At 35.8% G+C, this 19,089-nt stretch overlaps 4 protein-coding genes across 5 annotated transcripts; 1 reads left to right on the top strand and 3 right to left on the bottom strand.

Moving 5' to 3' along the window:
- Window positions 1–175: 175 nt before the first annotated feature.
- On the bottom strand, window positions 176–2,598 carry mrpl17 (mitochondrial ribosomal protein L17). 2 transcript variants are annotated; one of them, XM_043260460.1, is made up of 4 exons: window positions 2,490–2,598; window positions 2,125–2,324; window positions 1,727–1,795; window positions 176–765 (listed from the first exon to the last, which is right to left on the bottom strand). In XM_043260460.1, the coding sequence occupies exons 2-4, from the start codon at window positions 2,296–2,298 to the stop codon at window positions 505–507; spliced, it is 504 nt and encodes a 167-aa protein (XP_043116395.1). In that variant the 5' UTR covers window positions 2,299–2,324; window positions 2,490–2,598; the 3' UTR covers window positions 176–504. The 2 variants fall into 2 exon arrangements, with proteins under 2 accessions (XP_043116395.1, XP_043116394.1); XM_043260459.1 differs by having other exon boundaries at window positions 2,125–2,532.
- Window positions 2,599–3,236: 638 nt separating this feature from the next.
- LOC122359846 (trypsin-2-like) lies at window positions 3,237–4,563 on the bottom strand. Its single transcript, XM_043260036.1, has 6 exons — window positions 4,466–4,563; window positions 4,213–4,363; window positions 3,885–4,135; window positions 3,662–3,798; window positions 3,474–3,575; window positions 3,237–3,380 (listed from the first exon to the last, which is right to left on the bottom strand). The coding sequence occupies exons 1-6, from the start codon at window positions 4,503–4,505 to the stop codon at window positions 3,333–3,335; spliced, it is 729 nt and encodes a 242-aa protein (XP_043115971.1). The 5' UTR covers window positions 4,506–4,563; the 3' UTR covers window positions 3,237–3,332.
- Window positions 4,564–7,165: 2,602 nt separating this feature from the next.
- Window positions 7,166–8,546, bottom strand: prss59.1 (serine protease 59, tandem duplicate 1). The gene is made up of 6 exons (XM_043262052.1): window positions 8,390–8,546; window positions 8,141–8,291; window positions 7,811–8,061; window positions 7,589–7,725; window positions 7,401–7,502; window positions 7,166–7,307 (listed from the first exon to the last, which is right to left on the bottom strand). Exons 1-6 carry the CDS (start codon window positions 8,427–8,429, stop codon window positions 7,260–7,262), a joined length of 729 nt encoding a protein of 242 aa, XP_043117987.1. The 5' UTR covers window positions 8,430–8,546; the 3' UTR covers window positions 7,166–7,259.
- Window positions 8,547–15,833: 7,287 nt separating this feature from the next.
- On the top strand, window positions 15,834–18,280 carry LOC122361092 (interferon-inducible GTPase 5). Its single transcript, XM_043262051.1, has 3 exons — window positions 15,834–15,872; window positions 16,305–16,425; window positions 16,551–18,280. Exons 2-3 carry the CDS (start codon window positions 16,346–16,348, stop codon window positions 18,025–18,027), a joined length of 1,557 nt encoding a protein of 518 aa, XP_043117986.1. The 5' UTR covers window positions 15,834–15,872; window positions 16,305–16,345; the 3' UTR covers window positions 18,028–18,280.
- Window positions 18,281–19,089: the final 809 nt, after the last annotated feature.

Genomic DNA, 19,089 nt, shown 5'->3' with positions numbered 1-19,089 from the left:
ATTTCTTCTTTCATCAGTGAATCAGATTATTCAGTATTTCTAATCAATATTTTACCATTTTAGATCTGCTCATGCTGGCCCATACTGGCAAGAACTTCCATTAGTATTTATAAACATGAACAGATTAAACCTTAATATATAGATTTGTGTGTTGCTTCATTCCAGTACTCAAGAATCTGTTATTACATTTTAATCAAAAGGAGTTATGTAACTGACAAGAAATGCTGTAAAATACTATACACATACAGGTTTGTAATGTGTCCAGAATGCCATATAACAACCTCATTCTGTTATTTTCAAAATAAAAATATTGGTGAGTATGGTGAAAAACATGTTTCTGACCACTTACAGAAAATCTCATTCAATTTTGAACATAATTTAAAAAGTCATGGATATATTAAGCAACCATCAACCATATGCCACACGGAGCAGATCTGAATGACATCTCAATGAAATGTATACTGGTTTATTACATGAAATATGTAGAAATACAGCGTTTAAACATCATAAGTCCTTTTTCTCAGACATTACTTGGGCCTTTTCCTCTCTGTATGCTTTCAGAAGTTGGTTTAACAAGTTCAGTTCGCTGACACGTTTCATGGGGGTTAGCGACGGGAAAGGGTTGCCTTTATACTCCAGGACAGCCATAGCTGAGCGGTCCAGATTCTGTCTGTTGGGAATGCGGGCCATGCGTGTATATTCACCCGTCTGATTCTCAAATCTTACCGCCAGAACTTTAAAAAGTTTGGGGATCAAATCTTTTTCCTGAATGGAGAACACAAAAAAATGTTAAAAACATAAATGTTAAATTAGGGCACCCTTTTGAATTCCACATTTTTCTGTATAACAAGATAAAAAAAATGATCTAGTCCTTGAAAAATCTTACAATTTGGAAATAAAGCCCGAGATAATATCACGACGTCACTGTTTATTGAGGTTTGTGGACATTTGTTTATACACGGCTTAAACCACGAGATTTTAGTAAGGATGAGGTCTATTACTAAGTTCTGCAATAGCCTTGATCCTTTTTTTCCCAGCCGTTCTGTTATATATTTCTTGGTGTGCTTGAGATCATTGTCCTGTTGCACCACCCAATCCGTTAGCTGTCAGATTGAGATCCTCACATTTGAATCCACAATACTTTGGGATACAGAGGAGTTGACTCAATGGCTATGAGGTGTCCAGGACCTGTGAGTACAAAGCAAGCCCCAAAATATCATCCCTCTACCAGCATGTGTGACTTTTGTTTGTGGTGTTTCCTGGGAGGATTGGAGTCTGTTCTCCACGTGTGAATAATTGACCTTACTAAAGAATGATGGACAACAAATAGTTTGGAGATGGACTCTTCCCAGACTGAAGGCAGCAACACTTGCTTCTCTAAGATCACTACAGACGTCTTACCTCCTTGGCATTGTGTTAACATACACCTGAAAGCCCCAGAAGAGCAACAGCCAAAACATTTGCTTTTATAGAGAGGTATTTGATTATTTTTTATTTTAACTTTCACATCACCCATTGCTTTTATTGCTGGCTTTATTTGTGTTAAATAAACACTAACACCATGCAATAGGTCATGTGCTTTATTTTTATTTTAAGACCTGGAAAGAACCAGTTATTTTTTTTATTATGTTCTGACAAGGAAAACCATGAGTTCAATAGGGTGTCCTAGCTTTTTCACATGTGTGTGTGTGTGCAATTCTAGCGTGAACAAGGATTTATAACTTACCGTGAGCCAGAAATCGGCCATTTTCATTGACTTTTCATTAGTATCTCCCTTTTTAGCATAATCAATCAACTACAACACAAAACAAAGCCAAAACAGAAATAAGACATTCAAGGTTTAGAGTACATTCAAATTTAAACTTCACTAATAATTGCATTTCTGAAATTTAAAAATGCCATTTATCCGATTTTCAATTTTTTAGCCAACTTTAACGTAATCACTATTTTTAATTATTATTATATTACCATTATATAGTTCATACCATTATATAAATCCCAAGAATATTTGCTTACAATCTTTATTAACTATGTAGCAGTACATCTGGCAGACTGAGCAGTAGAGTAGGGATCAGAATTATCATTAGAATTATACAGCAACTTGAAGCGGGTTTTTGTACTTGCCTTCTCAGCATAGAAGCGGACCTCGTCGGCTTTGGCTCGTGTGGTCTCTATTCTCTCGTGTCGAACCAGACCTGTGAGTATGTTCCGAAGAATGTTGATTCTGGACTCAGGTCCGAGTCCCATCCGACGGGCCACCCGGCCGTGAGAAATCAACGCTTGCAGGGTGAGTCGCATTACGAAAGGCGAGGTGAAGGACACTCCTGCAGAAAATAAAAGCCCTCTCTTTCACAACGTTGAAGATACTGGGAAAATAAATAAAACACAGACGAGCTCTTCTGTGGTCAGCGGTTACATCCACTCAAGATCCGCAAACGCGTTTATTTCATCCAGAATGTCAGGCTATTCGGGTGACAGCTGAAACTCACAAGCGCATGTGTGGTGGTGCGTCGGTCTCAAGAGTCCGGAATGAAAAACGACTAGAAAAGGTTCCGGATAAAAGTATAGTCAGAAATGTTTACATGGTAATTGCTTATGTTTACCTCCTAAAATAATTTTTAATGTATTATATTTGAGGTACATCCGGAATAATTGCGTGTTATTGTCATTTGTGTCACCTTACGGTTGGCCAGTTCTGCTCAACGCAAAGAAAACAGCAAAATTAGTACAACGCCACAGAAACACAGCCGAATTAGGCCTATTCATGGTGGCGATTTCGTTGTGTTGTGCACTACTCGGCCACTGTAGTCATAAGTTATGCTATAATCAAGTTGGATACAATACTGGAAGTAGACAAAGGTCTCAGAAATGAGATATGAATGTGTGCTATTAGCCTTAGTTTTGTCAAGACAATTGACAATTTATGTTAATGTTAACAATCATCAATAGGGCTACTTGTAGCAGCTTGACTTGAACTTTTTTCCAAAAGTCTATTAAAATATGTTGATTAAATAACTTTATCTTCATGATTTCTATTTATTGCGTTTATTCTTTTTTTAACTTAATTATATAAATTATTAAAATATTAGAATACACTTGTATTTAGCTTTCTGCTGAATTGCTAACATAATATAGACATTTAATGTGATTTTCTGCAAGCATGATACATTTAAATGTAGGCCCTTCAAAGTACAGTGTTGTTTAAATTAAACTATAAATGAAGCACTTGGAGAAAGTATTTTTTTAATGTTTTTATTTTCAACCAGGTCTTTTTTTTATCTACAAAACAATAGATTGCAGATTTGGAGGCTTCATGTCATTTTGTATCAGCTTTAGTTGTTTCTCATGGTATCGGCGATCCACTGGCTGAACATGCAGACCTAGATGAAAAGAGAATATACTCATATAAGTGCTTCATGTTAAACCAAAGATATTTCTTTATGACAATTATTAAACAACAACCGCTGTATTACCTTGCCATAGACACCAGGATGATTCTTCTCAGCACAGCCATAACCCCAGGACACAATACCCTGCAGCTGACCGTTACACACCACAGGGCCACCAGAGTCACCCTGAACAAGAGAAACATTACAACCGGTTAATATTAAGATACAATTAATATTTGTGCAACAACGGTATATATCTCATCATCCTCTACCTGGCAAGAGTCCTTTCCTCCCTCCAGGTATCCAGCACAGAACATGGTATCGGTGATCATACCAGGGTAAGACTTGTTACAGTCGCTGTCGGACAGGATGGGGATCTCCAGACACTGAAGCTTGTTGGAATCAGCAGCTACAAAGAATAACAGAGATGAAGTGAACCGAAGTGCTACGAAGATGAAGTGTGAAAGAAGTTTCATCAAGAATCCAGACACTCACTGGAACTCATGGTGTTTCCCCAGCCAGAGACTCTGCACATGGTGCCAGAGGCGGCACAGCCACTGGGCAGAGACACAGTCTGCACGTACTGATTGAGGGTAGCGGGCTTGCTAAGCTTGATCAGCATGATGTCACTGTCAAGGGTCCAGTAGTCGTAACTTGGATGGTAGATGACCTTCTCGGAAGAGATGAACTGCTCAGATCCCTCATTAACTACAATGTTGTGCTCACCCAAACGAACCTCCAGACGCCTGAAAGACAAATACTGTTCAGAACTGAGGAAACCAAAGAACCAGTGCTTAAACTGCTCTATGCGGATGTCACTTACGACATGTAGCAGTGAGCAGCAGACACAACCCAGTACTCGCTGACCAGAGAGCCACCGCAGAAGTGGTAGCCAGAGTTCAGAGACACCTGCCAGGGCTGGGAGTAGGGTGTGCACTCATATCCACCAACAATCTTGTCATCATCCAGAGCAACTACACAAATGAGAGAGCATGGTCAGTATATTGACTATAATTACCTGTAACAAATGAGTGAAATTCATGAGAGTAATGAATCAGAAAAAGTCTATAACTCACAGGCGGCTCCAAGGAGCACCAGGAACACCAAAGACCTCATGATTGCTGATTGAACCTGTTTGATGAAGGCTTTGCTCTTACCTGCAGTATTTATTAGACCAAGTAGGCTGCTATTGACCAATCAACTCCAATATTTTAAGCTTTTTGTCCTTGACAGATGTGGGTTTCCAGCGAGAAACATGTTTTCGACAGCTGTCCATCTTCTCACCCAAGGTTTGCATCTGAACTTTTCTCTATATTCAATTTATCTAATTTTGCGAGTGCTTAGTTTTTACATTTAGAAGTCATTTTTATATATGTGATAAATAAAAAATCATTAAACAGGTTGTTAAACATATCAGAGGATATGGAGATATATTATTGTGTCAGTGAGTAGAAAGTGCAGCATATTTAATCAGTTAAACTTTTGTTTTAACAAAACGTCTTAACTCTTGTGGAAACACTTTATATTCACAGCATGGAGTTCTTTACTGTTTTTAAGCACTTGTTTCATTCCCACCAGAGATCTTTGAAGTTAAAAATGCAACCACAATGCAATACAGTGAAAGACAGGTAAAATGAGGTTTGAGGTCTAGTATCATAGTTTTTTTAACATATAACATATTTTTTCAACATATCCTATAAAATCTCTATCTGAAATGTACCTGCTTTAAATATAATCCTAGAAGTCATGTGCATAATAACACATGACATTTATTCATTTAGTAAAGCTTGTCAGAACTTTTCTTAACCTTCTCTTTTTAACTCTTTCCTCATCAATGATGGAATTTTTTATATTTCCATGTTTTACTGTCATCAGACTGTAATTACTATTTATTGATTACATGGTTACTTTTCATTACTTATTCATACAATAGTAATTAATTATTTATCATTTGTTTATTTTCTTTAATGATTTAATATTTAATTAGCCTTTTTATCTTAAAATGTCCTTTCCAAAATAGCCTTATACATTCAGAAAGTTTGCTATCGTGGACATTCACACAAGTTTCTAGTCAGGTGATATGATTACACAGAAAATTAAAAGGACAAACAGAATTGGATTTATAGAAATCATTTTAACCTTAAGTAGTGTTTTCTCAAAAATTGTACATCTCATCAAATGTAAACATCTTCATTTTATTTGAATGATCATTTAGTGCTTTATACAAACTTGTATTACTGTGTGTTTAGAAGTGTAGTGTTTTTAAAACACATTAAAATGCATAAATTCATATTGCTTATTTATATGTAAGGAAGGGATTTCCTTTTTATGGTCATCTGAACATCTCTGACCTAATCTATTACCCTGAAGTGCCCCCTGATATTTTAAGATAGTAAGTAAATAAGTAACTTTTGTAACAGTTCTCTGACCTTAGTTAATGGTCACACGACATGGTTAACAAATTCATCATTTCTTTTTTTCAAGTAAATATTTTATTTTGATTGTTGGTATTTTAAAATGCTGTTAATTTCACATTTTTATCGTTTAATTATTAGCTTTTTGTACAAATTAAACAACCCCTGCAATTCCTTCATGAACCCTATTTTGAAAAACCTAGATATAATGTTAAATGCACTCCATGTTGTTAATAACTTCTTTCTTTTTGTATTTGTTTCATCAGTTTGGTACAAGATTACCTGTGATGAACAAGTTACATCAAAAGTAATCCAAAATGTAGGGCTAATCAAAAAATAGCTTGGCTATATTACCTAAAACGTGTAACAGATTTCGTTACTAACTAAATTTTTTGCCATATAATTTGGAATCAGTACAATTCGTAATTTATCTACTCTTTATTGCTAACAAACATCAATAACCATATACAGTTTGCTTGTCTTTAAAGGAGACAACACAGTTTTTCTCATGTTAATCTTGAATATTTATAGTATTGCATGCTTCATATCCCAGAAGTGTTTTTAGTTTTATCAAACATAAAAAAAAGTCCTAAGGAATAGCGAACATATACAGTTTTCGTATAGCATTTATTTTTTGGGAAGCTGAACAACATTATCTCTGGGACAGCCGGTTTCTGTCAGATCTGCTTCTACACTGAATGAGTTTACAGCAAAACTTAAAACCCATCTCTGTAGCTAACTGGACTGTGTCAGCTCTGTTCTGTGCTTTAATTCGTGATGTTTGAATGTGTGCGAATGTTGCTGATATTCGATTGATTGTACAGCACTTTGGTCAACAATTGTTGGTTTTAATGGTGCTATACACACTTATTTGGTGACATTATTGATTTTGCGGTCAACAACAAAATTTAAAATCCTTCCTGTGCAGCACTGAAGATGACTTCCATAATCCGAATGCAACACATCAATCGGTGTGCTCTTGCTCTTGTTTTGGTTTATGTAAGTCTCTTTAAAAAGATATGCACATAAAATTAATTCCACCCTTTATAATGTTATTCAGGGCAATACTTGAAAAAATCTTTCCAAAATTTATACAATACCTGAAGAAGTGCATTTGGCACAGAAATACTCAAACATGCTACTCGTTTTTTGAGACTTTCATCATGTTTACATCAATTTCTTCATAAACTCTTTGTCTGCATTATTTTCTAAAAATAATGAAAAGTTAGCTGTGTGTTGTTCAAGTAATTTTTGCTAAGACATACATTTATATACATTTAAATGTAGGCCTGTGAGAGTGCATAAAACAATATGTTCAGTGTTATTTGAAAAATATGAAGGAAGCACTAGGAACAAGCGGAATATTTTAAATGCTTTTATTTTTGCACAGGTTTTTTTATCTCCAAAACAAATAAAAACGGATGGATTGCAGATTTGGAGGCTGTATGTATCAGCTTTAGTTGTTTCTCATGGTATCGGCGATCCACTGGCTGAACATGCAGACCTAGATGAAAAGAGAATATACTCATATAAGTGCTTCATGTTAAACCAAAGATATTTCTTTATGACAATTATTAAACAACAACCGCTGTATTACCTTGCCATAGACACCAGGATGATTCTTCTCAGCACAGCCATAACCCCAGGACACAATACCCTGCAGCTGACCGTTACACACCACAGGGCCACCAGAGTCACCCTGAACAAGAGAAACATTACAACCGGTTAATATTAAGATACAATTAATATTTGTGCAACAATGGTATATATCTCATCATCCTCTACCTGGCAAGAGTCCTTTCCTCCCTCCAGGTATCCAGCACAGAACATGGTATCGGTGATCATACCAGGGTAAGACTTGTTACAGTCGCTGTCGGACAGGATGGGGATCTCCAGACACTGAAGCTTGTTGGAATCAGCAGCTACAAAGAATAACAGAGATGAAGTGAACCAAAGTGTTACGAAGATGAAGTGTGAAAGAGTTTCATCAAGAATCCAGACACTCACTGGAACTCATGGTGTTTCCCCAGCCAGAGACTCTGCACATGGTGCCAGAGGCGGCACAGCCACTGGGCAGAGACACAGTCTGCACGTACTGATTGAGGGTAGCGGGCTTGCTAAGCTTGATCAGCATGATGTCACTGTCAATGGTCCAGGAGTCATAGCTGGGATGGCGGATGACCTTCTCGGAAGAGATGAACTGCTCAGATCCCTCGGTTACTACGATGTTGTGCTCACCCAAACGAACCTCCACACGTCTGAAAGACAAAGTCAAGTATTATTCAGAACTGAGGAAACCAATGGATATATGAACTGCTCTATGCGGACGTCACTTACGACTTGTAGCAGTGAGCAGCAGACACAACCCAGTACTCGCTGACCAGAGAGCCACCGCAGAAGTGGTAGCCAGAGTTCAGAGACACCTGCCAGGGCTGGGAGTAGGGTGTGCACTCATATCCACCAACAATCTTGTCATCATCCAGAGCAACTACACAAATGAGAGAGCATGGTCAGTATATACTGATTGTAATTACCTGTGAAAAATGACTGAAATTCATAATAGTGAATCAGTGAATGAAGTCTCACAGGCAGCTCCAAGGAGCACCAGGAACACCAAAGACCTCATGACTGCTGATTGAACCTGTTCGATGAAGATCTTGTTCCTCACTGGTGGTATTTATGGGACCGTCAGCCTACTGATCCACACCCAAATGCTCTGCCTTTAACCAATCAGCTCTGAAAGACCTGTCTGAAGTCTGATAAAGAATATGCTATCATTGCATATTCCAGGAAGAGAAAACAGTATGTTAGGGTTACATTGGCACCCGATGTATAGAAAATATATCATATCAAGATGTTTAAAAGAATGTTTAAAAATGTGTGTCATAATTTTCACAAAATATAAAGCCCAAACCCCCTTAACAGCTGGGGAAAATCCATCTGTGATACAATAATATTATTATTATAAGGTACAAATTAGAGCACAAAATGATATCTTTAAACAACTGAAGCTGTATGGCAATTTTTGATACAACCAGGGAGATCCAGCAGCTGTTGAATATGTATATTTAAAACTATGGGAGCTTGACAGCAGGTTTACAACCCTGAACGAAGTTTTGATCAGCTGTCCATCTTCTCACCCAGGTTTTGCATCTGTACTTGTTCCTGACTGTTTCACAATTTATAGTCAGAAAATAGAACATTTTTCTTGCTAATGTTTCTCACACAAAGTTAAAAAAAAATGGTTGTAGTATCTTTAATAATCCAGTTTAAACATCCAGTATATGCCTACTTAATAAAGATGTTTACTGTGCTTGTAGCATTTTTTTGTGGTTGTTTTTGTGAAATTTTATTTTTACTTATAAGTTGTCTTTGTTAATGATTACATTTATAAACAGTTGTTCATGTTATTTATACGTTTTACATCTTACATGTTAAATTAAATTAAAATCTTGCTAGTTATATGTGCTATTAGAATGTTGTGTAAATTACACAAAAAAATGAAATATCTGAAATTGTAACAAATTAAAAATACTAAATGTAAACCTTTGCATCATTTAAGTAAGTTTTCCTTTGGTTCTTTGGTTCAATTAAAATTAAAACAAGAATTGCAAAAATAAACAGACTTATGTTTTAGCATTTAACATATAAATATATATTATAGATTTTTCTCACGATGACCTTAACAAAAAAAAATCAACAGATAAGATATAATTATACTGCTTTTTTTTTTTTTTTTTTTTTTTTTTTTTTTTTTTTTTTACATGTGCACATATTCACATGACCTAAAACATGCCATCTAAAGGTTAGACAAAACACATTTTTGACTGCTGTACATGTTAAGTTCAGCTAGACCGCTGTAGGATGTTAAGTTCAGTTTTGTCTAAAGCAACTGCAATGTATATTAATTATCAAAAACTCTTAATCATTTAGTTCATTACAGAACAGTAACACTTATGTTTAACGTAAAACTGCTTTATTTATACTCATGGTAAAATTACTTGTAACACACAACAACTGCTTATTAAATAGTATGCCATGTTAAAGTCATCTGGAAACAATAGTTTCATTTTCAAAACCTTTCATTTTCCTAATGGCAGAGTAAATGATCCTTTGCTTATGATATTCTGTTTTGTTTTCCTGGCAGTATTCATGGCATTAGTCTTACTTCCTTGAAAACGATAAAACAGATGGATATTGTGTTTTATCAGTAATTTTTTCCCCTGAATTGTTTACAAAAAAGGAAAAAAGAAAAACATAAACAGATGCCTTAGATGAACAGATGTATTCTTTATTCATTATTACATTCAGTTTGGAAGATATTGTTTTATAAGGTAAGTAATATGAAGTAAATTCTACTAAGAATGACAAGGATTAGAAGAATAAATATACATGTATCGTCATTGTTAAGATCCTTTTTGTTAGGGTTAGTGTTAGGAACAAGGCAGGCCTCACAGTTGCGGTCAGGCTGTATGTGAATGACACTTATAGCCAGCAGCTACAGAATAAGGAACAACAAACAATCTTAACACTTTGTAATTGCTAACAAACCGACCAATCTCAGTGGTGCTGGAGATCGTGGTGTTTTGTCTAGTGACGCTGCACATGGCAGCAGCAGAGAGCACAGCTGCTGAAAAGAGCAATATTCTACATACAGTGAGGAAAAAATGATCACCTGCTGATTTTGTCAGTTGACAAAGAAATGATCAGTCCATAATTTTATTGTAGTTTTATTTTAAATGTGAGGCACCTGGCATTTCTAAGCTCTATCATTGTAGAAGGCCTGAGACTAGAAACTAAGGCTCTGTAAAATGCTACCAGTAGGAGAGCGATAAATGCCCAACAATACTCATCGATGAGAACATGTGAGTCCCTTGCTTATGTAGCGTGTCTAGCCATGTGAGGATGATTTAAGTTTGCACTCACTTTATTACATATTTTAAACTGTTAAAGGGAACCACAATAACAATTTTTAATATAACTCCTATTGGATTAATCTGAAAGAAGAAAGTCACATAAACCTAGGATGCTTCGAAGGTAAGTAAAAGATTTTTTAATTTTCATTTTTGAGTGAACTAACCCTTTAAGGTTTGAATGCTGACGTTTGGCAGCTCAATCCTTCAGCTTCATCCACAGGTTTTCTATGGGATAACGGTCTGGAGACTAGCTAGGGCACTCCAGGACCTTAATGTGTTTCTTCTTGAGACACTCCTTTGTTGCCTTGACCATGTGTTTTGGTTCATTGTCATGCTGGAATACCTATCCCATTCTCAATGCCCTGGCCAAAATGATACCCAGTCCATTGTCTTTTTGATGCAGTGCAGTTGTCATGTCCCTTTAGTATTAAAACACCCCCAAAGCATAATGTTTCCACATCCATGTTTGAGGATGGGGATGGGGTTGTCGGGGTCATAGGCAGCATTCCTTTGATTTCGTGGAGTCGATGCCAAAGAGTTTGATTTTGGTCTCGTCTGATCACAACACTTTCACCCAGTTGTCATTCACATGTTCATTGGCAAACTATCAGACAGGCTTTCTTGAGCAGAGGGACCTTGCAGGCGCTGCAGCATTTCAGTCCTTCATGGTGTATGGTGTTACCAATTGTTTTCTTGCCGACTATAGTCCCAGCTTCCTTGAGATCATTGATTCTCCCATGTAGTTCTTGGCTGATTCCTCATTCTCATGATCATTGAAACTCTACAAGGTGAGATCTTGCATGGAGCCCCAGACCAAGGGAGATGGACAGTTAATCTATGTTTCTTCCATTTGTGAAAAATTGCACCAACTGTTGTCATCTTCTCACCAAGCTGCTTGGCGATGGTCTTGTAGGCCAATCCAGCCTTGTGGGTCTACAGTCTTATCCCTGACATAATCTCAGCTTGTGACCTGTATAAAAGAGAACTGGGAGCCAGAAACCTTGCTGATTGACATCAACCTTGCTGACCAAATACTTATTTGATCAATTTATAACTTTGTTGGATGTTTTTTGTGTTGTTTGTTGTTGCTGTTGTTATTCTGATCTCTCACTGTTAAAATAAACCTACAGTTAAAATGATAGACTCGTCATTTCTTTTTCAGTGGGTAAATGTACAAAATCAGCAAAATCACAGTTCAAAGGAAAAAAAACTAAGAAAAAAAGAAAGATACGATGCTTCAGACTACCACACCTGTGCGTCCAAATGTGTACTGTATGCTGGGAAACACCCAGATGCTGTTTTTGGGTCAGATGACAAATCCAAGGACAGAATTATTCTCTGTGTGAAAAGCAAGGACTCTGTATTTCTATGATCTTTATAACCTGGGGGGTATTTACTTCTGTATCAGTGCTTTAGTAATGAACTAAACCTAAAATTCAGTCTTCAGTCTTTACTTGCCAATCGCTAGTTTCCAGTGGCATTCTTCAGTATAGCTTTTCTATTTTTATTTGTCGACTATTTAAAGATGTGATTCTCTGATGAGACTCTCCATTAGACCTCAGGCAGCATGTAAGAAGCATACTCATAAAGAGCACATATTCTTTAACCTAAACGAATCTTAAATAGAAATAAAAAAGAATTGAATCACTGATTTATTTCTTTTAGTTGCTTTTAAAGGTCTACTCCATCCCAAAATGAAACCTCCATCATTACTTATTTACCCTCATGTCTTTCCAAACCCATAAGACCTTTGTTCATTTTCAGAGCACAAATTAAGATATTTCTGATGGAATCAATGAGCCATCAACCCCTCCATATGCAACACAGCTGAAATGTTTCTAGGTCCTGACACATAGTAAATACTTTTTTTGTACAAAGAAAACAAAAATAACAATCTGCTAAAACATTCTTCTCCTCTTAGTTAGGTTTTCTGCTATTTTGGTTAGTATCACAATGCATACTCATGCTTTTGATGTAATCAGCTTTGTTTATGTATATAATAGATGTTGTTTACGCTTGTGATACTCTCTAAAATGGCAGAAGGGATGCTTGTTTAAGCTGGACCATTGCTAGTTTGGACCATCTTAAACCAGGTTAAACAAGCATGCCAGGCACGAAATGTGCCTAACCAGCATGTGCTGTTTTTTTCAACAGGGAAAGTTTAGTATATTGTTATTTTTGTTTTCTTTGCTCAAAAAAGGTATTGTCGTAGCGTCTCAAACCTTGAGTTGAGCCAATGATGACACATGGACTGTTCTACTGATATACTTACATTTCAGTTGTGTTGTTCCGAAGATGAACGAACAAAGTTCTTGTGGGTTTGGAATAACATGAGGGTGAGTATAAGGACATCATTGTAATTTAAACACTTTAATAGGTTTGTATGACAAAGGGCAATGTGTAGATGTTACTTCAATTAACCTAGAACTATAATATGGATGGTAATCAACTCTAACTGTAAAATAAGCTGTTCAATAACTGTAATAAATGCACTGTAATAAAGTATTTTTAGCGCACATTTCTTTTAAAATGCTCATAAAGAGTGTAGATTCTCACAGTGACGTTGACTGTGACTTTCCCATAGAACGTTTTCATAAACCTGTCTGTTCGCATGTCTTTGCAAATATATAAGTCATACCTTCCCCAGCAGTTCTTGGACATGGCAATGCACACCTACAATAGCAGGACATGTTGTACAAAGTACAAGCAGCAGGTGTCAGTATATGTACTCATGAAACATTGCTGTCCATTAAACACACTGTATTTTAGACAATTGATTTTTAAACTGTATTTAAACATAGATTTTCATAATACTATGCATGATTAACAGGGCTGGATCCTAAATATTATCTGGTGTGGAGAACCAATCTACCAGGATATTGCCATATTACATATGGTAGGCATGCACACACAAAAGTTCATGTCTGCTACTGAAGGTGGCTTATAAGACATCTTTTCCACAATAAAGCGCAATATATACTTATAATAACTGTTTTATGGTGATTTTGCATTATTAGCACAGTTTAGCACATATTATTTTAATTTATTCATTGATTGTTATGTGTTGGGAGCTGCCGTGTTTGAGAAAGGCTAGATATTTATTTTAGAAAGCTAAATTTGTATTTTCTTGATGTGAATTTGTATTTTTGTACTTGATTCCAGCCTGCCTTATTTTTTTATTTATATAAGTCCATGTTGTCAATTTTTTTAAATATTCATGGTACAAGCAGGCACAATAAATTCGCATAATTATAGTTTATTTATTCACAAAGCTGCCTGATGCATCTCTCTATTACCACTTGCGGAAGTATGAGATTTCTGCATCCTCCAGTTTCTAGCGCTTATGTAAGTTAAAGGAATAAAGCCTTAAAACAACAAACATGATACATGCACATAAACAGTAATGTCAGTGGATGCAATTCATTCTTAGAGTATTCCCCTAAAAGGTTCTCATTTTTAAGACTGGTCGGTTCAGATGTCTGTGTCTTTACACGGAAATAGCACCATCTGTCTCATCTTGGGCTTAGATGTAGTACTTATAATGCTTTAATTATTAAAGTCATTATTGCCTTAATTATTGCTACAATAAGTGGTTTAAGTTCCTTTTTTCACAAACATGTAGAAATTCATATGTCTGCTAACTTGTACTCATGAATGATTTGATAATTGGCTTACGGTAACAGAGATCCAGTTCAATGACTGTAAGGGCAGCCACAAGATGAACCTGAACAGGAACATGTTGAAAAAAAGCCAAGGTCTGTGATGCTGTGAAGTTTTAATGTGGGTTGTAAAAAGGTTTATGCATCTCTCAAAAACAACAATCTATTGCATTTAATCTGATGATACATGCAAGCTTACCGATTAAATAAACTTTCATAACAATAGGATTTATATTCGACAGCTATTCATCAATCATGTCACTGCATTCAACAGAGGTTTTGTGTTCTTTTTTAATATATAAATATACTGTTTTCATTATGCTTTGAGAAAAGTTACTGGCATCAAATCATAACCTGAAAAACAACCAACATCATGAGAATCATTTGTTTATTCAGAGCTTATGTAAGAGAAAATACAATGAAACAGTTAGTAATTTAATTTATGCTTTAAAATCAATCACTTAGATTTTAGCTTGAAAGTGGTTAGGGTCGGATGTAATTTTGGAATTATTTTAGGTTTAAGTTATACAGGAGATGATAAAATTTTAGGATCCAGTTAAAATGTTTAAAATGCCTGTTTACAAGTTTGAGAAAATCTAGTTGTATACTGAGAAGGAAAGAGCACCCATTTAATCAATAAAGCATGCGGTAAGTTGTATTTGTAAAGAACAAGTATGATCATTTGACATAGAAAGGTCTTTCTTAAGTGACTTCATTTGAAGCTTGAAGAAATTGCATTATTTATAACGAGCACTTTAAGCTAAAGCAATGTACAGTGCATTCAAGATTTCTATCGGATGAGATTATGTGTTCCCTGGGAATCAAATTCATGATTTCGGTGTTGCTAGTGCCATTCTCCACCAACTGAGCGATAGAAAGCCGCACAACAACTGGTTGGTCTACGTCATTCAGGTTTCTGAGAATTTAGTGTGCATCTCTAGAATGCTCTGTCCACCTGCTTCTGTCAGAAAAGTGTCCCAGTAATTCTGCCTCTAAATATACATCTACAGAATTTCCTGCTTTTAGGTCATATGTTGTTTCAATGGTTGCATTCAAGCTTTTTTATTGAGGTTTGGATTTAAAGCTTAGCTGCAATATAAAAGCTGTAAAAAGTGAAAAGTGATGATGTAGAATATCTTTAAATTATATAGATACTTTAAATTATGTAAACATGTTGATAGACTCCTCAGGCCTTTGTGATTAAACGTGTGATAAAATATTAATAGTAGACCTAGGGGGCATCACATGAAAGACATGGACACTATTTTTTACCAGTGCTGTTTTTGTGGTGAAAAGTAACAAATTCTACTCGATTCTGAAGTAACTTGTAAACAAACATGAAACCTGAAATATGTTTGTGTGTTCAGGGAATTTTTGTCAGAAGGAAGTTCTTAATAAAGAACACGCCCTGACGTCTAAAACTCGCATTCTGCTTTTAACACAGCTCATTTGGTTTTGTGATGAAGCTCTTTGCTCAATTCTTACTTACCAAAGGTAAGATCACTTTCTATCACATTATTTTACAAACTTTACCCTCACGTTAACATAATTATTTAGATAAAAAAATATGTTTACAAAAAGGTAAGAAGCTGTTTATGTCTTAAATGGTTTATCCCATTCTTTATTTAGTAACAGTACTACAAATAATAATAACCTAATAAAAATAATTGTCATAATATAATGACATTTTGATTTAATAATTATGTTTTAGAAAAAAATTTGATTTGTTCCATTACAGCCTATTTAAAATTCAATAGGCCCTGAAATTTCCACACACACAAAAGCATTGAAAGAACTACAACCAAGTTTAAAGGAATATAAATAGCTATCATTGGTCTTTAAGCGGTTCTGCAAATATGTCTATTTGTGTTTATGTGCAATTAAGGAACGGATGCAACATGTTGAATTTTATTTTCTGCTTTTCAGATCAGTTATGAAATTACCATATCAGTGAGGCGTGCATCTGCATGATTCAGTCCAACTATATGTTGCAGTGGACAGTACTAAAGCTTCCAGAAGCTGAGCAGAGAATTCACAACTCCCAGCAGTGGGTTAAAAAAATATTATTAAACATTTATATGTAATATAATAAATCCTTATATATGGTGCTGTTTTGTGCTTAACACTATTAATTTAATATTATGATTTTATGAATTCATTATATTTTTATAGATCTACCATGACAGATGTGAAAAATCCCTATAATGAAGATGATCACTCAAGCCAGTCATCTGGATCATCATCCACTACATCAACTTTCAGTGTAGATGAGACTAAAGAAAAAAAGCCTCAATCACCACGTAATAAATATCCAAAAATCAGTCCAAGAAATATGCTGCGAACACTAGAAATAGCAGAAAAAAATGTACAGACAAAATGTCCTGAGGAACCTAAAGAAAAAGACATTAAAAAGGAAGAGGAAGAGGACAAAAACAAAAATGTTTATGTGGTATCCAGAGAGTTTGTAGAAATATTGTCTTCTGCCACAGCAGATAAAGAAGATTCAGAATCTCTTGGCTCAGAAATAGATGAAATAATTGACTCTCCACCTGTAGAGAAAACAAACAAACTGAAAAATAAACTGAAGGAGTTAGAGAATGTTACACTTAACATTGCTATAACTGGGATGACAGGGGCAGGGAAGTCTTCCTTTGTCAATGCCCTCAGAGGCCTTCTTAATGATGATAAGGACGCAGCTCCCACAGGAACAACTGAGACTACCATGAAGCCCAACATGTACCCACATCCCTTCATGCCAAACGTGAAGATCTGGGACCTGCCTGGAATCGGTAGTCCAAGATTTAAAGCAAAGAAGTACCTGAAAGATGTTAATTTCCACACATATGACTTCTTTCTCATAGTGACCTCTGAAAGATTTAAGGAGAATGACATCGAGCTGGCCAGAGCGATCAAGAAGAGCAAGAAGCTTTTTTATTTCGTTCGAACTAAAATTGACAACGACATTCATGCAGAATCAAACAAAAGAAACTTTGATGAGCGGATGTTGCTTGAAACTGTCCGAGAGGATTGTAAAGCAAACCTATTGAAAGTTGGAATACCCAAAATATTCCTAGTGTCTTCATTTAATTTGGGAAAATATGATTTTCAGAAGCTGATCAACACCCTTGAAGATGAACTTCCAGAGAACAAGAAATTTGCTCTCATTCAGTCTTTGCCCATTTATTCTCTAAAGGCCCTCACAAAGAAGAAAACATACTACAAGAAAATGATTTGGCTAAACGCCTTAGCAGCGGGAGTTGGGGCGATAGCTCCAATCCCTGGATTGTCACTGGCCTGTGATTATGGCATCATGAAGAAGTTTTTTCAGCAAGTCTTCGCAGGCTTTGGTTTATCAAATCAGGCTCTAGAGGTGCTATCAGAACGAGTGAACAAACCGGTGGAGCAGCTAAAAGCCGCTAGGACTTCACGCTTCAAAGATGGGGCCACTGAGGATATTGTGATTGATATGCTGTCTAAACCAAAGATTGCTATAGCCAAGACTCTGGGGACTGTAATGTCTATGCTGCCAGGAGGAGCTCTACCTGCAGGAGGAACGGCCGTCGCTACTGTACACTACCTGCTTAATATGGGACTCAATGAGATGGCAGAAGACACCAAACGTGTTCTCTCTGAGTCACAGCTTGCCTAATAGACAGAAAAACCTCAGATCAAGATGACAAATGAAGCAGAAAACAGTCTTGTAGTACTAAAAAATAAATAGATAAAATAATCATACTAATTGCACACTGTTTTGTCATTGTAATTCAAATAAAAATTTTGAAATGTGATCAGGAATGTGCATTTGACATTAAAATGTAAACTACACCTTGTGTCTGTATATATCTGTATGTACTGCATATATGTTGGGCATGCAATGAATAAAATACTTATTGTGTAAATGACTCATTGTTTTATTTATTTTACTCTATTTATTTTACTGTGTGTTGAGTTAATTAGATGTGATTAGTTTGATTTAGTTAATTTAGTTAATGTTCTTTCACTTTTTACAACAGAGTGTGTTTGCTTCCCTGAACAGTGTTAGGGAGATTGTTCCAGAGTTTTGGCTCTAAATAGCAAAAAGGATCTGCAGCCCGCAGTCGATTTTGATATTCTAGGTATTATCAAACGGAAAGTTTTGAGAAAGCAGCAGATGTGCAGAACCATAATGTGATGCTTGCCCAATAAAATAACCACCCAATAAAGCATTACAATAATGTAAGATTGACGCATAAAATGATTAACGCATTAATTAACATTTCTGCATTTGACGTTGAGGGCATAGGTCATAATTTTGATATATTTTTAGGATGGAAAAACACAGTTTTACAGATGCTAGAAACATGGTTTTCGAAAGAAAGATGGCTGTCAAACAGAACACCTAGGTTCCTAACTAATGAAGAAGAATTAACAGAGCAGCCATCAAGTGTTAGACTGTGTTCTAGATTATTATATGTGGGGTTTTTAGGTCCAATAATTAGCACCCCTTTTTTTTACGGAATTTAACATTAAAAAGTTACTCATCATCCAGTTTTTTATGTCATTCTGTTAGATTCTCAATTTGGTGTGTATCACCGGGCTACGCTGAAATATAGAGCTGAGTATCATCAGCATAGCAGTGAAAGCTAACACCATTTCTCCTGATAATATCTCCCAGAGGTAACATGTACTGTACTGAGCCTTGAGGTACTCAATATATCATTTACTGCTACAA

This window comes from Puntigrus tetrazona, chromosome 16 (assembly GCF_018831695.1).
Source record: "Puntigrus tetrazona isolate hp1 chromosome 16, ASM1883169v1, whole genome shotgun sequence".
Lineage (NCBI taxonomy): Eukaryota > Metazoa > Chordata > Actinopteri > Cypriniformes > Cyprinidae > Puntigrus > Puntigrus tetrazona.
This window is presented reverse-complemented; position numbering and strand designations above follow the sequence as displayed.